General features: G+C 38.8%; 2 protein-coding genes and 1 long non-coding RNA gene across 6 annotated transcripts; 1 reads left to right on the top strand and 2 right to left on the bottom strand.

Annotated features, from left to right (window-relative positions):
- Window positions 1-232: 232 nt before the first annotated feature.
- tma16 (translation machinery associated 16 homolog) lies at window positions 233-4747 on the bottom strand. The gene is made up of 8 exons (XM_055056427.1): window positions 4742-4747; window positions 3104-3241; window positions 2907-3010; window positions 2786-2823; window positions 2603-2687; window positions 2105-2253; window positions 1963-2005; window positions 233-720 (listed from the first exon to the last, which is right to left on the bottom strand). Exons 1-8 carry the CDS (start codon window positions 4745-4747, stop codon window positions 534-536), a joined length of 750 nt encoding a protein of 249 aa, XP_054912402.1. The 3' UTR covers window positions 233-533.
- Window positions 4748-5752: 1005 nt separating this feature from the next.
- On the bottom strand, window positions 5753-10204 carry LOC129376896 (uncharacterized). The gene is made up of 3 exons (XR_008607842.1): window positions 10103-10204; window positions 6999-9949; window positions 5753-6707 (listed from the first exon to the last, which is right to left on the bottom strand). It is a non-coding gene; the product is annotated as an uncharacterized LOC129376896 (long non-coding RNA).
- A 43-nt stretch (window positions 10205-10247) lies between these two features.
- Window positions 10248-20068, top strand: tmem154 (transmembrane protein 154). 4 transcript variants are annotated; one of them, XM_055056547.1, is made up of 8 exons: window positions 10248-10429; window positions 11982-12074; window positions 13867-13905; window positions 14003-14032; window positions 14199-14330; window positions 15584-15638; window positions 15889-15965; window positions 19112-20068. In XM_055056547.1, exons 1-8 carry the CDS (start codon window positions 10363-10365, stop codon window positions 19114-19116), a joined length of 498 nt encoding a protein of 165 aa, XP_054912522.1. In that variant the 5' UTR covers window positions 10248-10362; the 3' UTR covers window positions 19117-20068. The 4 variants fall into 4 exon arrangements, with proteins under 4 accessions (XP_054912522.1, XP_054912521.1, XP_054912520.1 ...); XM_055056546.1 differs by having other exon boundaries at window positions 14160-14330; window positions 19196-20068; XM_055056545.1 differs by having other exon boundaries at window positions 14160-14330.
- The last annotated feature ends 365 nt before the right edge of the window (window positions 20069-20433 follow it).

Here is a 20433-nt window from a genome sequence, read left to right as displayed (position 1 = left end):
AATCAGGTCTTCAGACACCAAAGACTTGTAATTATTAAAGCATTTAGTCTTAATTCCAGTCTGAATCTAAATGTGACCTTTGAAAATGTATTAGGGCAGTTTTGTTGTCGTTTGTGGTTCTTACTCTGCAGGTCAGTGATTTCAATGTCAATAAGATTAGAGGTTTGACAGTTGCCATGTGTTGGTGTTTTTTCTTTAGATTGCAGCTGTGTTTGTCGAAACCTTAAAAAGCTTAAAAAGGGATGAATGTTTAATTTTCTACAGATGTGATTTCCAGTGTCACAGTTCAGGGGTCAGGACATGTTTAAGTCTTCAATCCACAGTCCATTCATAGCTTTAATTGGAGACGCTGTGGGTTACATGCAAAACCTTTTTTTTTTGTTTGTGCAATAAACAATGAATGTAGAACATCCAATCAGCTGCTGTTATTAAATCACCAAACAGAAAAGGTTTGAGTGTCTGAATCCGACGGTCTAGCACCATCTTGTGGACAGTCGTGGCAGAGCAGCGCGATCCAGTCACTGAGGTGAGTGTTAGTGAGACTCTGGCATCTCCATGTCCTCATCCAGCGGCTCCTCTTCATCTCCTCTATCAGCATCGTCATCATCATCATGCTCCACCTGCTCTTTTTCCTCCGTCTCAGTCTTTGAGTCCAAAACTTTGCTTGACACTTTTCGCATTTTTATGTTTGGAAGTTTCTTCAGATCTCCAGTCCAATTTCTGAGGAAAATAAAAAAAATATTTATTTTCTATACCTGGGAAACTTATTGTATTTTCTGCATGTTTTGTACATTTTTTTAAATGATTATTTGAAGCATGCTGTTTCTATTCTCAGATTATGTGTGGACTAGGCAAAAATACACATTAAGGCTTGAATATATTCATATACACTTAGGGCTGGACAATAAATCAATATACATTTCAATTTTACACATTATCAATGTAAATAGATAATACATCTGGTAGAATATTAAGTATATAGAATATTCACTGAACTTTTCCCCCCGTTTTATCGTCTTTGATTGTTTTATTTTGAACATTTAAAATACCCAGTTCCAGTGAATTTTGTAACGTTACTCGTTACAAAATTAAAGCCTGTTGGTCTTTGAGAAAATAAATTGAAAAGAGAGACGTTACTCGAAATTGGTCTCAAAACAGTGTTATTGTTAATCGCAGAAATTATTGAGGCGAGTCCAGTAAATATTACCATTGAGACGAGTTGAAATGCAAAATATCATATCTCAAAATATTCATCTAGTCTCTAGCTGCATTTCCATTACAAATGCGTGCAAAGCTTTGTCAATATTCCATTAATGTAAAAAAAAAATTAAATTATGGTGATCCATTACACAAACGCAATTAAAATCATATGTGGATGCAAGTTTTCACGTGATGAGTCATCACGCCAGTGGCAACATCAGATTGTTGGTCATGTGACTCGTGTGTCGCAAAAAAGTTTCCATTACAGTTTTTCAAGAAGCAAATTTTAATACAACCCAAAACAAACCCAGCCTCCTTGCACCAAAACTTTATTGACAAACATCTTTTCAAAATTGCCATATTTCCATTCCACAAAGTTATTTTCAAAATCTCAAATTGTGCAATTCAAAGGTCAATGGAAACGCAGTTATTGAGGCCAAAAGGTTGATATTTTTCCTCATCTGATCATAAAACTTCTCATCAGCAGATATTTGCCTTGCCGACATGAACAGCTGCAGCTTGAAAGTGTCCATTTTGCAGGACAGATTTGTTTTTTGGTTGACGCCCTCTCAATCTAATATTGTTTCATTGTGGACAGTTTGATGTAGCTCACTTGGTTGTTCCTGATCAATGTCCTCTTTTGTGATGTAGGAGTTTTGGTCAGAGCTGAGTCTAGGACACGACTGTGTGTCTCATTATGATCCGGCAAATTAAAACTGGACTTGGAATGGATCAGTTTGGTCTAATTAGTCAAAATCTGACCTGAATGAATTCAGATGCTTGGTGTTGATGATGTCTGGGATCTCTGAAAAACAAAAAAATAAATAAAGAAACAACAGGGAAAGATGGAATCTGACTGGAAATATTGATGTGCACAACTGCTCTGTTTCCGGCAGTGACTCACCCAACCCAGCGCCCTCAAACTGCGCCCGCTCTCGCTCTACGCTCTGTTTGATGACCGCTTCTCTGGCGCCGTGGAGACGACCCTGACGACCCTTGATCCCGTTCACCAACTCGATCTGCTCGAGCTCTGAATCGAATCTGTGGAGGTACCTGAACATTCCAGACAAACAATCAGCTGAGAGGAGAGGAAAGGAGAACTGATGAACTCAGGCAGTGCTGGTAACTCAGATTTAAACTCAACATTCAGAGATCATTTAAATCATGGAAGGTTCTCCAAGGACTAGATCTAATTATCCAGATCTATCAAGTAGAAATGTTTGGACAAGAAATCAATACTTATCTCGCAACAGACGCATAATATCAGTTAATAACCATGTACAATAAGACTTTGAAGAATGTGGAATTAATGAGTTACAACCTTTAATTTCCCTTTGGGATCAATTAAGTATTTTTGAATTGAATCAAACGTCTGGGAAGAGAACAGAACCGGGTCTGGTACCTTTCAACAATCTCACAGGCTTCTCTCTTGCTGTAATTCGTCTTATTTGGATCCAGTTGACTCTGAAACCACAGCAGCTTCTCACCTGTGATTCAGAACAAGCAGAACTGTGAGCTTAAAGCCTGAAACGTCATAACAACAATGATTATTCTTTTATTATTACAAACAGAACCACAAACTCGCCTATGTTGCTCAGGCGTGTTGCTTTTTCACTCTTCATCCTGTAACATTAAAGAAACGTCAATCAGCCTCCAGCGGTCCTAACAGCTGGAAGCAGCGCCGGTTCTGGTTCTGGTGGACTGACCTCTCCTTCCGCTTCAGCCGGACATCCTCCCGGTTCAGGTAAGCGGCTTTCCTGCTGAACGGATGGACGACTTTGTCCGCAGCTTTGCTCTTCTGGGCCTTCGGCTGACAGAAACACAGAAACAACCAAACCAGCCATTAGTTCTGCGTCTTTCTCACCGCGGCTCCGTCAACACGCTGAGACTCTCGCTGCCTTACCATCTCGCTCTGAACAGCACGCGCGTGCAGCTTGTGTTGACAACTGATCAGGAAACGGAAATGGTCCTTCACTGAAATACGCCCCGGAAGAAAATTCACTTGTTGTGATTTTGTTCTTGGGTTCCGGACTTGGTTCAACTAAGAACCGTGTTTTTCGACTCCGAGAAACTCTTAACACAGATGCAATACAAACCTGGTCACCTTCTTAAAAACACATTTTGTTCATAAAACACTAACTCAAAAATTAAAGCGCATATTTTTATTTGGGGTTTACAGCTGGGTGGACACACTCTCTCCTATTTGTATAATCCAGTGAGAGTACAAAGCGTTTATTCATCGATTCATTATTCTAGGAATATATTATCTGTCCTGCGATGTAATAGATAAATTGTAAATGGATGACAGAGATCAAAATAACCACGAAAATAATTCAATTTAATTCAGTTCAACACAATCATACAGACATTCCAGTTGAACATTGTTAAGCAGTGCATCACGTTTGGCTTATTATTTAAATTAGCTCAAATGTTCCTATCTTGGGAAGCCTAACAATTGCATTAGAACAGCACGTAGTGAGAGTTGAGAGGAAAAGCTTTAACAAGAAGAAACCTCCAGCAGAACCAGGACCTGTCTCAGAATGCAGACTGCACTCTTCAGGATTTCACCTCATGTATTCATCAGCATCACACCTGCTGTCTTTCAAAGCAAATATAAACTGAGTTTGAATGTTTTTTAGTTGGACCTACAATCTAACAGTGATGTTTGTACTTGACAAATCTATATTATTCAACTAGATAATGGATAAGTCCATTATGGAAACGCAAAGCTGCAAGTGAGGCTGGTGCTTCTTTCCAGTAGTCATTAGATAAAAATGATGGAGACGGAAACGTTTTACATCATTTGTTGGGATTAAATTATTTTTCAATGACCTATTGAGATCTTGTTCAATGGATTTGAAAATGAATGTTTTGCTTTCGTCTTAAAATGAATAGAAAGTGGCACAACCTATTGACCTTGGTTAAATAGTTAAAGTGTTTTCTTTTGGTATCAGGGGTGCCGTATAGGGGGGAAACAGGAGCCCCTCAACAATTTATTTATTTTTTTGTTCATAGAATTAAAAGAAAAATATAAAAAAATAAAAAATCGGGCCCCTGTCAATTACAAAATTAATTATATTGTATTTTTGAATGTTGTTTTTAGCAGTAAAAATTAAATGTTACCCGTCCAGGACCAAAATCACACATCCATATTTGACCTGAATACCATTGGATCTGCATGAAATGGTTGGTTTCATGCATTGTTCCTGCTTGGAGCTTGACGGTGACGGTGTTCAGCAGCAGTCAGTAGAAAACACAAATGACCGTGGCAGTTACTATGCTGCTCAGAAAATAATAAATCAGGTTTTCAAAAAAATAAATAAAATAGAGAGAGAGAGAGTGGGAGAGAGAAAAGGGTGCAATTTGTAACCCAGTTTTTCTCCGAGAGGTGGGTAGACTGTGTGAGATTATCAACCATTTAGCATAGTTAGCTACAGACTACTGTAGCATTTAATGAATTAAAGATATTCATATTTTGAACTTGTCCCTGTACCTTTTACCACACTTAACAACAGGTGAGTCAGTCAGCAGCAGCTCTAACCTGCATCCCTCCTGACCCGTCCTCTCCTGAGTGGAATAAAAGCTGCTGTAACTTTGATATAAATATTTTTTTCACATATTTGTTAAAACTGCCATTATGTTGTGACAGAATGGCATGAGAGATAATCTGTGTAAAATCTATTTTCTCTGCCTTCTCCCAGTGCTATCTAGAAACAACCAGTCAGTGGCAGGAGAGATTTAATGCTGTCAATCACAATCTCATGTGGTGCTGCTCATCCTTCCTCCCATCGTTCTATGCTATGCTGCAGCTAGCATAACTTGTTGTAAACGCTTAGTCAAGTTAGCATAGCTACCAGTAATGGCAGATAAACATTTAGCAATTCACATTTTTGTCAGGGGGTCCAAGATTCCTGGTGCCCCCTCTGGTAGGTATAAAAATGTTTTTTAGACCAACAAAATAGAAAAGATGACTCAGAAAGTTAGGAAATTAATTCTACATCTTTCCTTTTTGAGGCAAACACCTGCAACCCTGTTGCAGACCTACACTGACTGGTCCTTTGCTTTTTCTCATTTGTGTAATTGTCAGTGTCAAACATCCAATTCACTCCCAGGTCAGATTGTGACATGTTCTGAAATTGGCAAATCAAAAAAGAGCTTCTTGAAAAACAAACCATGTTGATTTAAATAAAACTGTACATCAGTCAAGCTCCGATTTGTTCCCAGAGACCACACTGTAACAAATTGCCCTGTATTTTTACAGTAAAATGTTGGCAGCAGGGTTGCCAGCATTATACCGTTAATATACAGTACCCTTACTGTAATCAACTTTACAGTATATTACCATCACAAAAGAAATCTTTTGATTACAGCACATTGCTGTTTTTAATCAGATTTACAGTAGACTACTGGCAGCAGTGTTGCCAGTATATTACAGTTTTTCTATGGTACCATTACTGTTGAATTCACATACAGCTTACTACTGTAAATTTCCAATATAAAATAGAAACATGAAAAGAAAACACTTAGAAAATGTAAGTTCCATCATGTCAAACATTTATTTGGAAAAAAAAAAAGAACCAACTCAAATGTTGACTCATACAGTCTTTAGTGGGCCACATAATAAAGACGAAGGTTTTGAAACGACAATGTATGTGTGCCTTAAACCTAAACCTTTTCTACAAGAATGTTGAGGGTAAACTGTCCAAAGTAAGTCATATTCTGGAAAAACAGTAAGAAAATCACCATCTATTTTGTGAAATAAATTTCTTAACTGATTTAAAGAGTATTTGAATAAAGCATGAATTGTGGCCTTTTGATTAGTCTGAAATAAAATAAGTATGAAATAAAGTATGGAAATAATGAATTGTACAACTCAGCACACTACTTTTTCAATACAAAATACTACTTTTTGTGGAAGTGAGGAACAATATGATGCAACATAAAACAAATGAAACATTTAACTTTCAATCTAAAGCATAGAAAAAAAATGCAAATTTTAGTTTGATAATTTAAATGAAACATTTAGACTTGAATTTCCTTTAGGGCAAAATCAGAGCTCCAACTTCAAATGATAAAACAATGAAACATTATTAGACAACACACTGCCAAGATAAGTTAAACATGGTGCCTGTACAGTCAAAATTACATCTGAAGAACAGAAAGTGGGAGCCTTAACAAAATTTATGCTCTTAATTAAAAGAGATGTCTTAAGATTATGCTGACCTTTAAACCAAAAAAATCTCTCAAGAACACTCCTGTTCAGGGATAAGTTGCCTTCATGCCTGTATAGTTTTTGTTTGCTTGTTTTTGCGTGGAGGGGCAACAATATCTATAGCTTGGTTAGAAAATTCTCACTATGAAATTCCATTCAAAGTCCATGAGGTTTTTCAGCAGAGTTGAAACACGGGGGATGACAGTGACCGACTTCTTTTGAAAAGTTTTCCCTGTCCTCTTGGAGATGATCTTGCTACAGCTGGCCTTGGTCCGGGTTGATATCAAGAAAGCGCCTGAAAATGCAGTAATTTCAGATTAGCATATGATGCTTAAGGAGTCAGGGTTTAATGAGTGCTAGGTGAAGACAAACTTCTGAATGTTAAGAGTTAATAAAGAGACACCAGCATAACATTTAAACAGTTTTCTGCCAAGTCAACTTTGTGAAACTCCAAATTCCCAGTTGCTTTCACCAATTTCACTTTAGCAGCTAATCATAGCAATTCAAGTCAAATTACACAAAAGAAAGAAAAAGAGCTTCCAAACATGTCAATATTTGTAAATATGAATCATCAAAAATAATTTACCTTAGGATTGGCTCATAAAATGCAGGATTCAAATGGATAGTCCTGCTAAAGAAAGTTCTAGAGCAGGGGTGTCAAACTCCAGACCTTGAGGGCCGGTATCCTGCAACGTTTAGATGTGCCTCTGCTGCACCACCTGAATACAATAATAGGTCATTAGCAAGACTCTGGAGACCTTATCTACACAAGGAGGAGGTAATGAAGCCATTTCATTCCAGTGTTTTGTACCTGTGGCACATTGAAAAACTGCAGGACACCTGGAGGACTGGAGTTTGACACCCCTGTTCTAGAGGTTGCTTCCACATGTCACAACATGTCTTCTTCAGAAATACAGTAGCGTTCTGTTTAAAGACAGCCTCCTTACCGTTGAATCTAAAATCATTCCCAAAATGCAATGCTACTCACAGTATACTACAGTATTTTATTAAAAACAGTAATAATTGCCCAGAATGCATTGTTTTTCACGGTGCAGTACCGTTTTCAATAGAAACAGTATGATACTGTTCAGTTTTGGCCGTTTTTTTACAGCAATTTGTTACAGTGCATTTTAGACGAGTCAAGACTCCTCTGGCATGCTTGATGGTGAAAAGAGAAAACTGCGTCAGGGTTCTTAAAATAAATCTGGAAAGAAGAGAATTGCTGTAAAATCTTTCGTCCCGGTTTAACAGTCACTGCGACACCCTGCAGGCTGAGGCCAAGCTTCAGCTTTCAACGAGTTAAACCTCGTTTCAGTTCACTTTAGTTCACTATCAGCACTTGAATGTTTGTCTAGAAAAAAGAACCAACAGCAACTTTAGGACATTATGGGGGGATTCTGGAAGATGTAGATCTAGTTAAAAGCAGATATTTACATGCACTGTGTAAAAAGATACAAACACATATTTTCTTTCTCACTGTTTGAAGTTAGGTTAGACCAAACCTTTTTTGTTTTAGTATGGCTAGAATTGTTAAATTTATTTCTATTAGCTAAATGCCAGAAAATGTGGTGAAAACATATTTTAGGAATTTAAAAAAAATTTTTTTTTAACTTTCCTGAAACTCAAAAGTTTACATACATTTGGTCAGTATAAGGGATTCCTTCCTCAAGCTTCTCTCAATAGTTTGAATATACATTCAATTAAAGGTATGTCAATTGAAATGTATGCAATTAACATACTTTTCAATAGATAGCCAAAATTAGTAAAAGTCGATGAGTTTTTCTTCCATTTGCATTATTTTCCATCCACTGTTTGCTCATTAATGCAGATAGGTTTCTTAGATCACTCAACTCAACTAAATCAACCAATTATTCTGGCATGGAAAGGTTTTAACTCAAGCGATGAACCAGTGCTGTGCCGATATCTAACAGAAAACAAGCAAAAAAATCCAAAACTTTGGATTGCCGGTTGCTATTTGCAACCGGCAGTCTGTGACAAAGCAAAGTTTGATCAAATGTCTTCAGCTTTATCTGCAGTCTTCTGAAAAGGCTTAATAGTAATCATGCTGTGGGCTTGCATGATGTCAGGTGGTGCTTCATCCATAATATTGGCAGTATAGTGCTGTCTGTCAAAATGATGATGTTGGATGATGTTGCATCTCTTGGTCTGCAATTTTACCATCACACACACACACACACACACACACACGCATGCAGCTTATTGGGTTACAATAACTATGAGTAAAAATTTTGAGTGCACAAAATTGCACTCAATAGCACAAACATTACAAACAGCAGAAACAATATCCTCTTCCCTCTCTTCAAAATCAATACAAGGTTGATCAAAAAAAACAAAACAGAAAAGAAGCAATTATTCTTCAGACAACTATTTAAGTTGAATATTTTTCAACTCTTGTGTTGCCTCGCCAGCCTGCGTGTTCACATCAATGAGCTCAAAGTTTCACCTGCACGATTCTCTGCTCAGCTGAATGAGGACGAGCTACAAAATGATTTTCTGTAAACATTCCTGAATATAAAAACATGGAAACCTGAGAATCTTCAGACACGTTTGGTTTGAGACAATGAAAGATTTTTTGAAATCAGGGCAGGTTATGGGTAGTTGTCCAGGGTGGCATCAAAAAGGGGCGGGGCATCCAAGAACTAAAAAATTTAATGTCTGTTCAGGAACAAGTTTGCTACTATGTGTATTAATGTATAGTGAAGTAAATTTCCCTTAGCGGTTGAAATTATCTCAGAAAAAACCCGCTGATAATTTCTTGCATTTTAATTGGTTGTAGTGAGCACAAGGCGGGGCTTGCCCATTCCTACAACTGAATGCATGTTTCTATTTTGAGCTCATGAAGTTAGGCATAGTGATTAATCACAATTACATTTTCCAATAGATTGACAGCACTAGTTAAAACAGCCATAACGTAACAGTTCACTGTCAAAAACCATCTTGATTGCTCTTATGTAATTTTGTCTTTTATTTTGCCAACAGCCATGTTGATCCCAGTTAACGGAATGAAACGCCTCACCCTTTTGGTAAAGGATCTTTTTAGCTTGAGCGTAACTTTGTAAAATGAAATTATTGAAGTAAATGAACTTCCCCATGATCATCTCATTTATTTAGCCTGATGTAGCTGTCGCTGTGTGAGCTGCTCATCTTCCCACAGACATTTCTCTCTGCTCCTCTGACGTGTTTTCATCTGAATTCTGGACGGAGTCGTTTTGCCGTCGCCCAGCTCTTGTAAAAACCAGCCTTCTGAGGAAATTTTCCTGCTGTTTGGCTCCTCAATGCCACTTCTTGTTGTGCAAAAAAAAAAAAGAAAAAAAAAGAGGCCTGCTTGACTGATAAGACTGGCTGCAGCAGTCTTGTTCAAACACGCCCCGTCTCCGTCGCTGTCCTGCCTGGAAGAAAACCATGTGAAGCCTTGTCTTTTTATTGAAAGTAGGCCAGCAAACCCAGAGATAATCACAGCGGCATGACCCTCGGATGCGCGGCTGCTAATCCACCGCACGCCGTTCTTCCAGGACCCTGCAGGAAGGACACAACTGTGAATCGAGAGGCGGTTTGACAGGAGACACCTGACCTGCTGCCATTCGCTGAGCGATTTCTGGAAGAAGTTCTTCCTTCCTCAAAGTTAACTCTCTCTACCCTCCACAACCCCGCCTTGGTGCCATTGCCGACCTGACTAAGAAGAATGTGATCGCTGTGCAGATCAGGAACCATCAGACTTGTAGCAACAAGCACACACTCTGCCTGTTGCATCAGGCAGAGTGTGTGCATCAGATCTGAGAGCAGTCAGTGTGAGTCTGGTCTGTGGGTGTGTTTCAAGTGGCTTGGTTTAAAAAAAAAAAAAAACGTTAAGTCAGATCAGGAAGTGTGATGCTGTGACAGGACAGGAGGAAACAGGCTCAGAATGGCAGTGTGTGTCTCTGCTTGATAACATGGCGGCCCCCCGGCTGAAGACCCCGGCTCTGATCCTGCTGCTGCTCAGCGCTCTGACCGGGACAGGTAGGCCGACAAACCGCCGCGTCACAGAAAACAGCTCTGTCATTGTCTGTCTCCACTCCCATGCTGCTTTCTCTTTTTTTTTTTTTTCTTTTTCTTTTCTTTTTTTTTTTTTTTTGCTCTGATCCTCCATGACTTTATTGCCACATGATTTTCCAGTTTTAGATGAAAAGTCCAGATCTGAGCAGTCTTCCATCAAAAAGCACAAGGCGTTCCTTCCAGGTTCATCTTCTTTTCATGTAATCTTCTTCACGCCAGAAACTCGTGGAATCTGCTTTCTCTGTCCTGAGATAAGCCCAGCCTGAGTCCTCTGTCCCAAATTTCACAACTCACCTGCCGCTCAGATAATTAGGTGATCAGATTAAATGAAGAAAGCAGAAATCTTTTGGGAATGCCACCTTCATTCTGTTTAATTTGTGAATTTGGCAACTCTCCCTTTTTTTTTTTTTTTGTTGCAATTGGTTGTTCAGACGGAAGTCCAGAGTTCCTGTGTGACTCATTTTTGATGGTGTTTTGTTCACAGTTTTTCTTTTCAGTTGCTAACATGCCTAAGTAACTTTTGTAACACTTTCCCAAAAGTGTTACAGATGTACTACTATGAACTGACTGTACATAGTAGCACATTCAGTTCTAAGCCTAAAACCCCAAGAAGTCAGGAACCTCTCTGTCACTTTCATGAGAGCCCTTTAAATCCCTTCATCCGCAGTTCAAACTCATTATTCTTTCAAGGTCACAGGGGAGCAGCCTAATTGTTTTAGTAAGACCCGAAACCAGAGCAATACAATAATTTGTTCACAAAGTGGTGGACCAAAGTCTCTAGTCCACCGTGGACTCGGAGAGAACTGGTCACACTCTGGCAATTTCCTTCAGACGATGTTGACGATGGTTTGTATCTTTACATCAAATATGTTCCCAGTGGTTTTGGCATTGATTTGAATGTCTGCAACAATAACTAAAACTTCAGCTTTTTCTTCATTGAGCTCAAAGGACAAAACTAAAATAGAATTAAAATTTCCTCAGTGGTTCTGAGGTGAATGTCCAGTCTCCTGATGACGCACCGATCCACTTTTTTCACTTCCTTTACCAAGATCAATGTCTGAAGTTTAGTATTGGCCGATACCGATCTGATACAGAAAAGCAGAGCTCTGACGTTGCTTAGAGCACAAAGTATAGAATTAGACTGAACAGATTTGTCCTTATGGACCTGGCAAATTGTCACTGATACCCAGCCTAGAAATCTTTTTCAATATTTTGAGCCATGCAGATATTAATATTGAATCGTTGCATCTCTATAACAAACTGTTACACATAAAGATTTTAAAAAGTGAGGGAGCTTAAATGTGGGACACCATAGTTTAGATTGTAACTTTCTGAGTTACAGTATTTACAGAGAATTTTATGTTCTGAGAAGAATAAATTAGGACAATTCAATGGAGCAGATTCCTTAGTGCGTCATAAAAATGTGTAGGATGCTTCTTAGTGTTACTAAAAAGAGTTAGTGTATTTTTGTATTCATGTTAGTGGGCTTGAAGTAATGTGACGTGTTTCATTGCAGCATTTTGTCAACACAAGACATCAAATGAAACAAGAAAATATAACAGTCCAACAAGTAATAACGTTTCCACTACAACTCCTCCAGCTTCTCCAGGTAAGACAAAAGAATGGCATCCAAGCAATAATGTTGATTGAATGTATGCAGACAGATTTTGCTGTTAGTCTCACTGTTTAACTTTGTGCATGTTTCTATTATTGTTTCTAATGAATGTCAATCTTATGTGAAAGAAAAATTTGTTCAGTAAAGCTTGCAGTGATGGGAGTATTGGTCTTCGGAAAGATTTTACATTTTCTCCGATTTACTGCCTCAAACCTCATTATGTAAAATTGACTAAGAGATCCAACATGTATGTACAATACAGATTGGAAACTGTATAACATTTCTCTGGTAGGACTAAAACTGAGCCTTATAGTTATAGGAGAATATATACTAGTCAAAAAAATAAAGGAAACACTCAAATAACACAATATAACTCCAAGTAAATCAAACTTCTGTGAAATCAAACTGTCCACTTAGGAAGCAACACTGATTGACAATCAATTTCACCTGCTGTTGTGCAAATGGAGCAGACAACAGGACAAAGTATTCAATGAGAATATTTCATTCATTCAGATCTAGGATGTGTTATTTGAGTGTTCCCTTTATTTTTTTGAGCAGTGCATTTTATGTTGCTGAATTCAATCTCATCCTATTGAATATTTCAGTTTATATTGCAATTTATTGACAGAAACAGACAAAGAGAGAACTGGAGGATCAGTTTGTTTTGATCACTCAGATTTAGCATGAATGCATTCTCAAGGTGCTTCAATATAGAAACTTGCAAAATTATCAATAAAAATAGATTTTCAAGATATTGCACAGTCGTACAGACAGTTTCATTTCGGCAGTTTTTATGTGCCACAGGCACAAAGCATCAGAGTCAAATGGCTCAGTTGCCTCATTGTGTAGATCAGTTCTCCACAGCCTTGCTAATGACCCAATTATCCCATTTAGGTGGTGCAGCAGAGGCACATCAAGAGGTTGCAGGATGGTGGCCCTTCAGGACCAGTTTTCTACAAATGGACATTTCTATATGTAGAAAAACACTGAGCTGAGCTGCCCAGTATAAAAGCATAAATAACAAAAAAGATGCAAAACAAATTCAGTTAATTTGGGCAGGAATCCTGCTTGTGGTGATAAGGAAAATAAAATAGCACCTTAGTTTAATCCAGGGGTGTCAACATGCAGTCCTCAAGGGCCGCTGTCCTGCAGTTTTTCAATGTGCCACAGGTACAAAACGCTGGAATGAAATTGCTTAATTACCTCCTCCTTGTTCTCCAGAGTCTTGCTAATGACCTATTATTCTATTCAGGCGTGGTGCAGCAGAGGCACATCTAAAAGTTGCAGGACACCGGCCCTCGAGGACTGGAGTTTGACACCCTTGGTTTAATCTATTAATCTCAGTGATGTTCCTACTATGATTAAAATAATGCTTCTTTTAAATTGAAAATACAACAAACCCAAAATACCAAAAATAATTGGAGGTCATTGTTTGTTTTTTTATATGTTCATATTTCATCCTTTTAATTATATGAAAGGAAAATTAAATTAATCAGAACAAACAGGGAACCCAACACAACCTGTCAGCTTTTTAAGTGATCCTAAACTACAAGGGAGTGATTTCAAGTCTTCCATCTGCACTCTGCTCTCCCAGCCTGTGGATGTTTCTGGGCCACGTTTTCCATGGTGCACAAACATTGCTAACGGTTAACTGGGCCTTTAATCTCATTTTTCTTCACCTTCTCCATTTTGGCAGGTCTCAAGTTGAAACTGAGAGCTTGTCAGTGTTTTGCAATGTGGCACAAACTGATTAAAAACACATTTCTGTTGATTCTACCTGTTTCAGGGACTAATGACAGATCCACAAACACAACACAAGGAGAAGGTAAATCCACAGGTCCTTCGGTTTCTTTAGATCATTCTTTGTGGTTCCAATTTCTTTTTACTCAATTATTTTTTGTTTTATTTATTTACTGCTGAAGTTTCTGAAGAATCTGGTTCAGGTGAACCTGGTAAGTCGAGCTATTTGTTTTGCACAGATGTAATCACAAAACTAACTTCAAAGTCAAAGTGCTAAAATGCAACAAAGTTCTTGATCATATCTGGGCCTACATTCTTTTCTCTGACACATTTCTGCAGATGCTTCACCAGAAATTGTGCTTATGACTGATCAATCAGGAACTGAAAACGGGGAAATTGTTGACCTACCCATCCTGATTGGTGCGGTTGTGGCGAGCGTTATCATTGGTGGAATCATTATCATTGGCGTTGTTGTCTGGCGCAGGCGCAGTAAAAAAGCATGGAACCAAGGTGAGTAAAGACACTAAACATTTAAGCCCCTTGTGCACTGCAGCGATGCACCCGGGTCGACCCAGAAAAAATGGGACGGGAGACACAAGAAGAAAACTGTTCTGCGGTCGCTGTGAGGATCACCTGGGTAGATCACCTGGGGAGCGTTAGCAAGAATTCGATTTACGTGACGTTTCCTGCTCAATGCAAAACGACCAGGGCAACAGCACCAATAGAACCGGGTCGAATGGAGCTGGGTGGGGACAGGCTGGGCCATCTGCAGTGCAAAAAGGGCTTCAGTCTTCTCTGTCCATGGTCCAAATGAATGTTCATGTTTTTGAAATCTCAAAATGTCTAAAACATCAGAATCTAAGTTTATTTACCAACATTGTGTGCACAAAAGAGGACTTTAGCCTCAGTTTCAAGCATTCAGATATTAATTATAAGCATTTATACTCAGAGGGGAAAAAAGGAGGAAAGAAACATTATGTACATGTGTATGCAACCAACTTTGCATCAGTGTTGGTTTTCATCTTTTATCCATGCCAGCCTTATAGACATTCATATGGCCACAGATTTAAACTGATGCTGCAAAACTGATGCAAAAAACTTTTCTGAAGGTTTTATGCATGAAGGCATATCTAAAATGATCTCAGGTTCAAAGGTCAATCAGGCCTAACAGATTCCACGCTGCCATTAGTTAGTAAACAACAGCAAAATCAAATAAAAACAATGAATTAAATTATTGTTGAACAGCCAAATGAGTGATGACTTTTGCTGTCGCCATTTTGTGGACTATAAATGCTGTTATGTAACTTGACAACAGTTGACTGCTGGTGTAGGGGGGGAAATGAAGTCATCTATTTCTCAGCATTTTGAATTGATGTGAAATTAACACAGAAAACGAAAGATCTTGCATCTACAATTTCAGTGCGTTTTAGCAAGATTTACAAACGCACCATTTTGTCCTGGTTAGCCTTTCCCCAGCAATCGCTGGTTTTTATTTCATTTCACAAATTATTTTCTCAATTTCAGTTGTCATCATTTTGTTAGTTTTAGTTAACTACACTAACGTTGTGTAGGACTTCCCAGATACTTGCTCATTTAAGTCCTTTAGTTTCCCCAAAGTCAAAGCAGAGGTTATGATCAAACTGTACAATGGGATCAATCAAAACAAGTATAACTTTCCTAGATTTGAGACAGTAATTCTGTTTTGTTTTAGGGTTTTTTTTGTTCTGCTAAAAGTGACCTTATTGTTTTTGACTCTCTTCCAGAGCTTACAAAAGAAGACCCACACTTGGACGGACCAAGCTCAGAGAAGGTCCCTATGTAAGTTGAAATGCTGTCGGCTCTCAGGCAAAAAGATCTTTTCTGTCCACGGTTTAGCAAAAACGTTACCGTGCTGCAGTAATTTCCTGTTAATGCAACCTACCTGGTGTGTGACTCAAAATTTGTGGTCACCTCAGAGGATTCTCGCAATCCTCTGAGGTTTTCTGAAGACAAACCACGTGTGTGTGTGTGTGTGTGTGTGTGTGTGCATGTGTGTGTGTGTGTGTGTGCATGTGTGTGTGTGTGTCAGGCCAATGTTCGAAGAAGACGTGCCATCTGTGCTGGAGCTGGAAATGGATGAACTGGACCAGTGGATGAAGAAAGACTGTAGGTTTCATCTATTTTTGTTCCAGTATAGTTATTATAGTTGTCAGAGCTTCCTCTCAAAAATAAATCACCACATTTACTCACCTAACTATTTCTCCATGTAAACCTGGACATTATGAAGGAAATGTTTATGGTGGGAAATATTTTTTTGTTTTATTTTTAGTACATGGTAAATAAATATCTTGACGCAACATTCTGGGGTTCTCTCTGGTAGCTCCATGTGATGAAATAGTTTGTCCAGCAGAGGTCAGTGTTGCTCTGTAAAAAGGATTAGGGCCACTGGGGGAAAAAAAAATAAAGCAGTTCAGTTAATTTTTTTTGGAACTAATCTAACTAAATGTTTCTACATCTTTGTCAATCTGTGAGAAAGTGATTGCGTTGCAGGCAAATGACAAACAGTGACTTGGTTTTGATCACTAAATCAAAGATATAAGCAAAAACATTTATGACATAAAAAAATATTTAAAATATTTTTAGCGGGAAACAGTTTTACTTATTTTATTTATTTATCCTAGAATTTATATATATACATATTTTTATAATGGTGTTTTATTTTGTGACACTTTTGTTAAGCTACTTTACATATTTCATAGAGTTTTATTTCTTTAATTCCGTTTTTATTTCAGTCTTGTTTTTATTTCATATACTTACGGGAGTGGGCGGGGTTTTCTCTGTGGGGCGGGGCTTCGAGCTTCAGCATCTGCATGTGGGTGTAATGTGAGAGAGGGACCACAAGGAGACACAGGTGTGTGTTTTCATAGATTATCTTTTTCATGTTACAACAGTTGTAAAAACAAAACAAAAAAAAGAAAAAAAAGAAAGAAAAACAACATTTTCATAAAAGTTGCCGACTGCAGCTTTAACTGAAAAAAACGGAAAGGATGCCTAATCCATTCAAAAGGAGAATGCCTAAACGTCTAAATTTACTTTATCTCTGAATGACAGAGGTAGAAAGCTTAACAAATGGTAAAAAAAAGAAATGTTTTTCTGAAAATGAACTGAAAAAGAATTAAAAAAGCAGTAAAACTGAACAGAACGCTAAAATACCCTAAAAGCTTGAGAAACTGTTGGTCTGACCTCCTGAAGGACAGAGCTGAAGGAATGGGCAATGATTTGACTTCCAATGTATTTACTATTCAAAATAATACAGAATATGAAAATATATATTATAACAATGCATTAATGGATATTTTCAAATTTTTTAGTCCTGATGGAAAAGTGGTTCATTTAGAAACAGCCACAGAGTGAAAAAGGATCAATGAATCGACAAGCTGAGGCCCCAGAAGCCCTAAATATTGACTATCAGGAGCGCTCTCCATGTCCCAGTGAATTAACAATATGCAGGTTCTGGCACAATGATCCCACGTTGCCACTGTAATGTGTTTGTTGTGCTGCACCAGCTGCTTTGGGCCTAGCTGTGACCAGTGAACTGTGGACACTTTCGTCACCTCGTTTGTCTGGGAACACAAACCCTCCTGACATCTGCTAGCGATTACAACAGGCATGCACACTTGGAAGTGTGGTGCAACCTAACCCTGGAACGGTGCTGCTTTACTGGAAGCGCTGGGAAGTGAGGTCAAGGTCCAGTAGGCTGACTGTTGACCAACCTCTTTTACATGCTGTTTTTTTTCCCAGGCTTTCACTTCCAAAGCTGACTAAAGGTTAGCCATCTCTTTGTACACATACGGGGTTATATAACGGATCTCAAAACAGAGGTATACGTGACGTTGTTGCTGCTGTTGCCGCTGTTGCACAATGCGATGCCACAGCAGCAGCTGTGCTCTGTTTGTCAAACCTTGGAAATTCCTCTCTCACTCAAGCAAAACTTCGACTGCGTGTTACGGCCAGTGCAGATAGAAAAAAAAACAAAAGCAGGAGTACGTCAATTTTTTAGATTAATCTCAGAAAAATTCTGGAAAAAAAATGAAATTTCTGAGAAATGTTTTTGACTTTTGAAATTGAGTTTTGAAAGTTTTTTTCTTTTCTAGAAAATTTCTGACTTTTTTTTTTAGCAAATTTTCAGCTTTTTAATCTTGGAAATGTCCTTATTTGTTCTCAAAAGTTTCTGCGCTTGATCTAAAAATTTCTGAGATTTTTGGTGGAAATTTGATCCTCTTCTTTTTCTATCTACAATGGCCCAAATATGCAGAACAAATGCAAAACAGAGCTTCACATTGGGGAGTAAAAGAAGAAAATCAACTGTGGCTGATCCTGCCTTAAGGTGCTTTTTTTCCCTCCCAAAGCAAGTTAAGCAATAGAATTTTCTTCAAAATAAGAAACACTTCAGTTCAACACTTACCTTACAAACAGACAATCCTAAAATCCCGAGGTAAACATCTCCGTTTGAGTATTTCAGAGTCAAACTGGTCGAGTTTCAACTTGTTCCCTCCACTCAATGGAAACCAGCAGCTGAAGCGAAAATGTGTTGAGCAGGAAGAAAACGAAGAATCTGTTCACTGCAAAACCAAAGCAATGCATAAGGAGGCCACAAAGTTTATTATTACACCTTGGTAGCTTGGTAGCATTTTTTAATGCTCATTTATTTCCTCCAAAAACTGGAAGCTGTCACAGCTTAATAGTGTCAGCTTCTGGCAGCTGACACTGGGGATGCCAGAACATGTTCGTAATATTGCCTGTTCGTAAATAATTATTCCTGAAATGACGACGTCATTGGTCATTAAGACTTGTACTATTTCCACTGACTTTTACTTGATGGAGTAAATGGCAGTTTTCACCCGTTGACACTACTAAGCTGCGTCAGCTTCCAGCAGCTACCGCCAGAAGCACCATTACTAGCTGCCACTGCCGCGGACTGACCTTCCCGTCTCTCCACCTAAGAGAAAGTTGTTCATCTGACAATATCCCAAAGTTCTATGATAATTATTTCTAAAATTCCATCAAACCGATGCATGGGAATGACCTGTAGTCAGAGGAAAGCTGTACTGGTCAAAAATTCAAGAATTTCGCTAGATACTCAAAATTACCATGGTTCACTTTAACCATTCCCAGATATTCAGTGACCAAATGACCTTTAATGTGAATTATCAGGAATTTATATGGATGCTGGTGTTTTTGTTGCTGATTTCAACAATTTTTAACCTTTCAGTCCAGGTCTCAGTCTTGCTCCTTGTGTTCCTCCATTACAGGTTAGAGGATGACACATCCCAAGCCGAGCTTCACTTCCATCTTTCATATTCCAACTCTGTCTCCGCTGTTTTTCCCCAATCCAGAGGTGCTTATTTCTTGTCAGGAGTGAACAGTGATATGCTGGACACAACGCAGCGAAGCGCCTGTCTCAAAGGAGCTGCACCTCAGCGCTCGGGTGGAGCAACACCTCCTGGTCGTCCCTCAGTGGAGACAAACTGCTACTGACGATGTCATTACTAACGCTTTTTTGAATGTGTTTCAATGCACATTTCATCTGATCTTTTACATATAAAACACAGAAGAAAAAAAAACTCAACCAAACGTGTCCTCAGTGATACTAGATTCACACAATTGGTCTGTGTGTGTTCAGCTCGGCGTGTAATGGGAAAATAATCCTCCCCAGCCCTTCCAGATGACTGCTCACTGCTCCCCCGGTGGCTTTTCCTCTTGCTCAAATGTTACATGACTCCCTCCAGCTGCAGGTTGTAATGACTGTGGGCACGCATGACGGAGAACATCTGTTTGTCATCGTTTGCAGAACAGCTCTGAATTTACACAGAGATCGTTTTTATTCTAGGTCTCTCGGTCTCGAAGCGACGAGACTCCGGCTTCCGAGGCTTTTGATAAATTATTGGCCACTTTGCAAAAGCGGCTGTTGATCAGATAAGAGATACCAGATGAATATCTTGACTGAGTTCCTCTGATCGCCTGATGCTTCTCACAGATTTTCTTCCCTGCCGGTTTTGCCTGTGAAAGTTGTCGGATGTGAACGAGTAAACACTGATGCAGATGTGAGTTCTTCCAGATTCAGACAGTGTCGGACGCGAATTTGCACTGTAAATATTTCAATGCCAAAATATGTTATTGTGACATTTCTGTAAATATACAACGTGTGGAGTTTTGTTTGGCTTGTGAAGCTCTTCACTTCCATGATTAAAGTGTCCCGATGAAAAGACGATGCTTGCTGTGCTGTCTTTCAATCAGAGTATTGGATGGATCTTTAATTATTTTCAAATTGGTGACATAAATCCCTCAAGCCTGAGTCTGGCTTTGGTTCCACATCATTTCGCTCGTCCTTTTAGCTCTTTGCCCTCTCAAGATGACCTTCAGTTTGCTGAAGCTCCACAGAAAAACTCTCCTACAATCCCATTGGATAGATTCCTCTGGCTCCATAATGAGCCAAACCTATGGACGGACGGAGGGATGGATGGATGGACACATGGATGAACAGACGGACGGATGGCAGCAACACCCATTTTTACTCTTTTCTTCCTCATTAAATGCTAACTCTAATATCCATATTTGGTCCTTTTTCAACATT

This window comes from Poeciliopsis prolifica, unplaced genomic scaffold (assembly GCF_027474105.1).
Source record: "Poeciliopsis prolifica strain line A6 unplaced genomic scaffold, Auburn_PproV2 SCAFFOLD045, whole genome shotgun sequence".
Lineage (NCBI taxonomy): Eukaryota > Metazoa > Chordata > Actinopteri > Cyprinodontiformes > Poeciliidae > Poeciliopsis > Poeciliopsis prolifica.
The sequence above is the reverse complement of the archived record's forward strand: the minus strand, read 5'-3'. Positions and strand labels throughout refer to the sequence as shown.

Bases quoted from the DNA above. Each gene is read 5' to 3' on its own strand.
- tmem154 (XM_055056545.1), top strand. From the start codon at position 10,363: ATGGCGGCCCCCCGGCTGAAGACCCCGGCTCTGATCCTGCTGCTGCTC. The intron at 13,906-14,002 runs GTAAATCCACAG...TTACTGCTGAAG, and splicing joins AAACACAACACAAGGAGAAG to TTTCTGAAGAATCTGGTTCA. The intron at 14,033-14,159 runs GTAAGTCGAGCT...ACATTTCTGCAG, and splicing joins ATCTGGTTCAGGTGAACCTG to ATGCTTCACCAGAAATTGTG.
- tma16 (XM_055056427.1), bottom strand. The intron at 2,254-2,602 runs GTACCAGACCCG...TGGAATGTTCAG, and splicing joins GCCTGTGAGATTGTTGAAAG to GTACCTCCACAGATTCGATT. The intron at 721-1,962 runs GTCAGATTTTGA...TATTTTCCTCAG, and splicing joins AAGCATCTGAATTCATTCAG to AAATTGGACTGGAGATCTGA.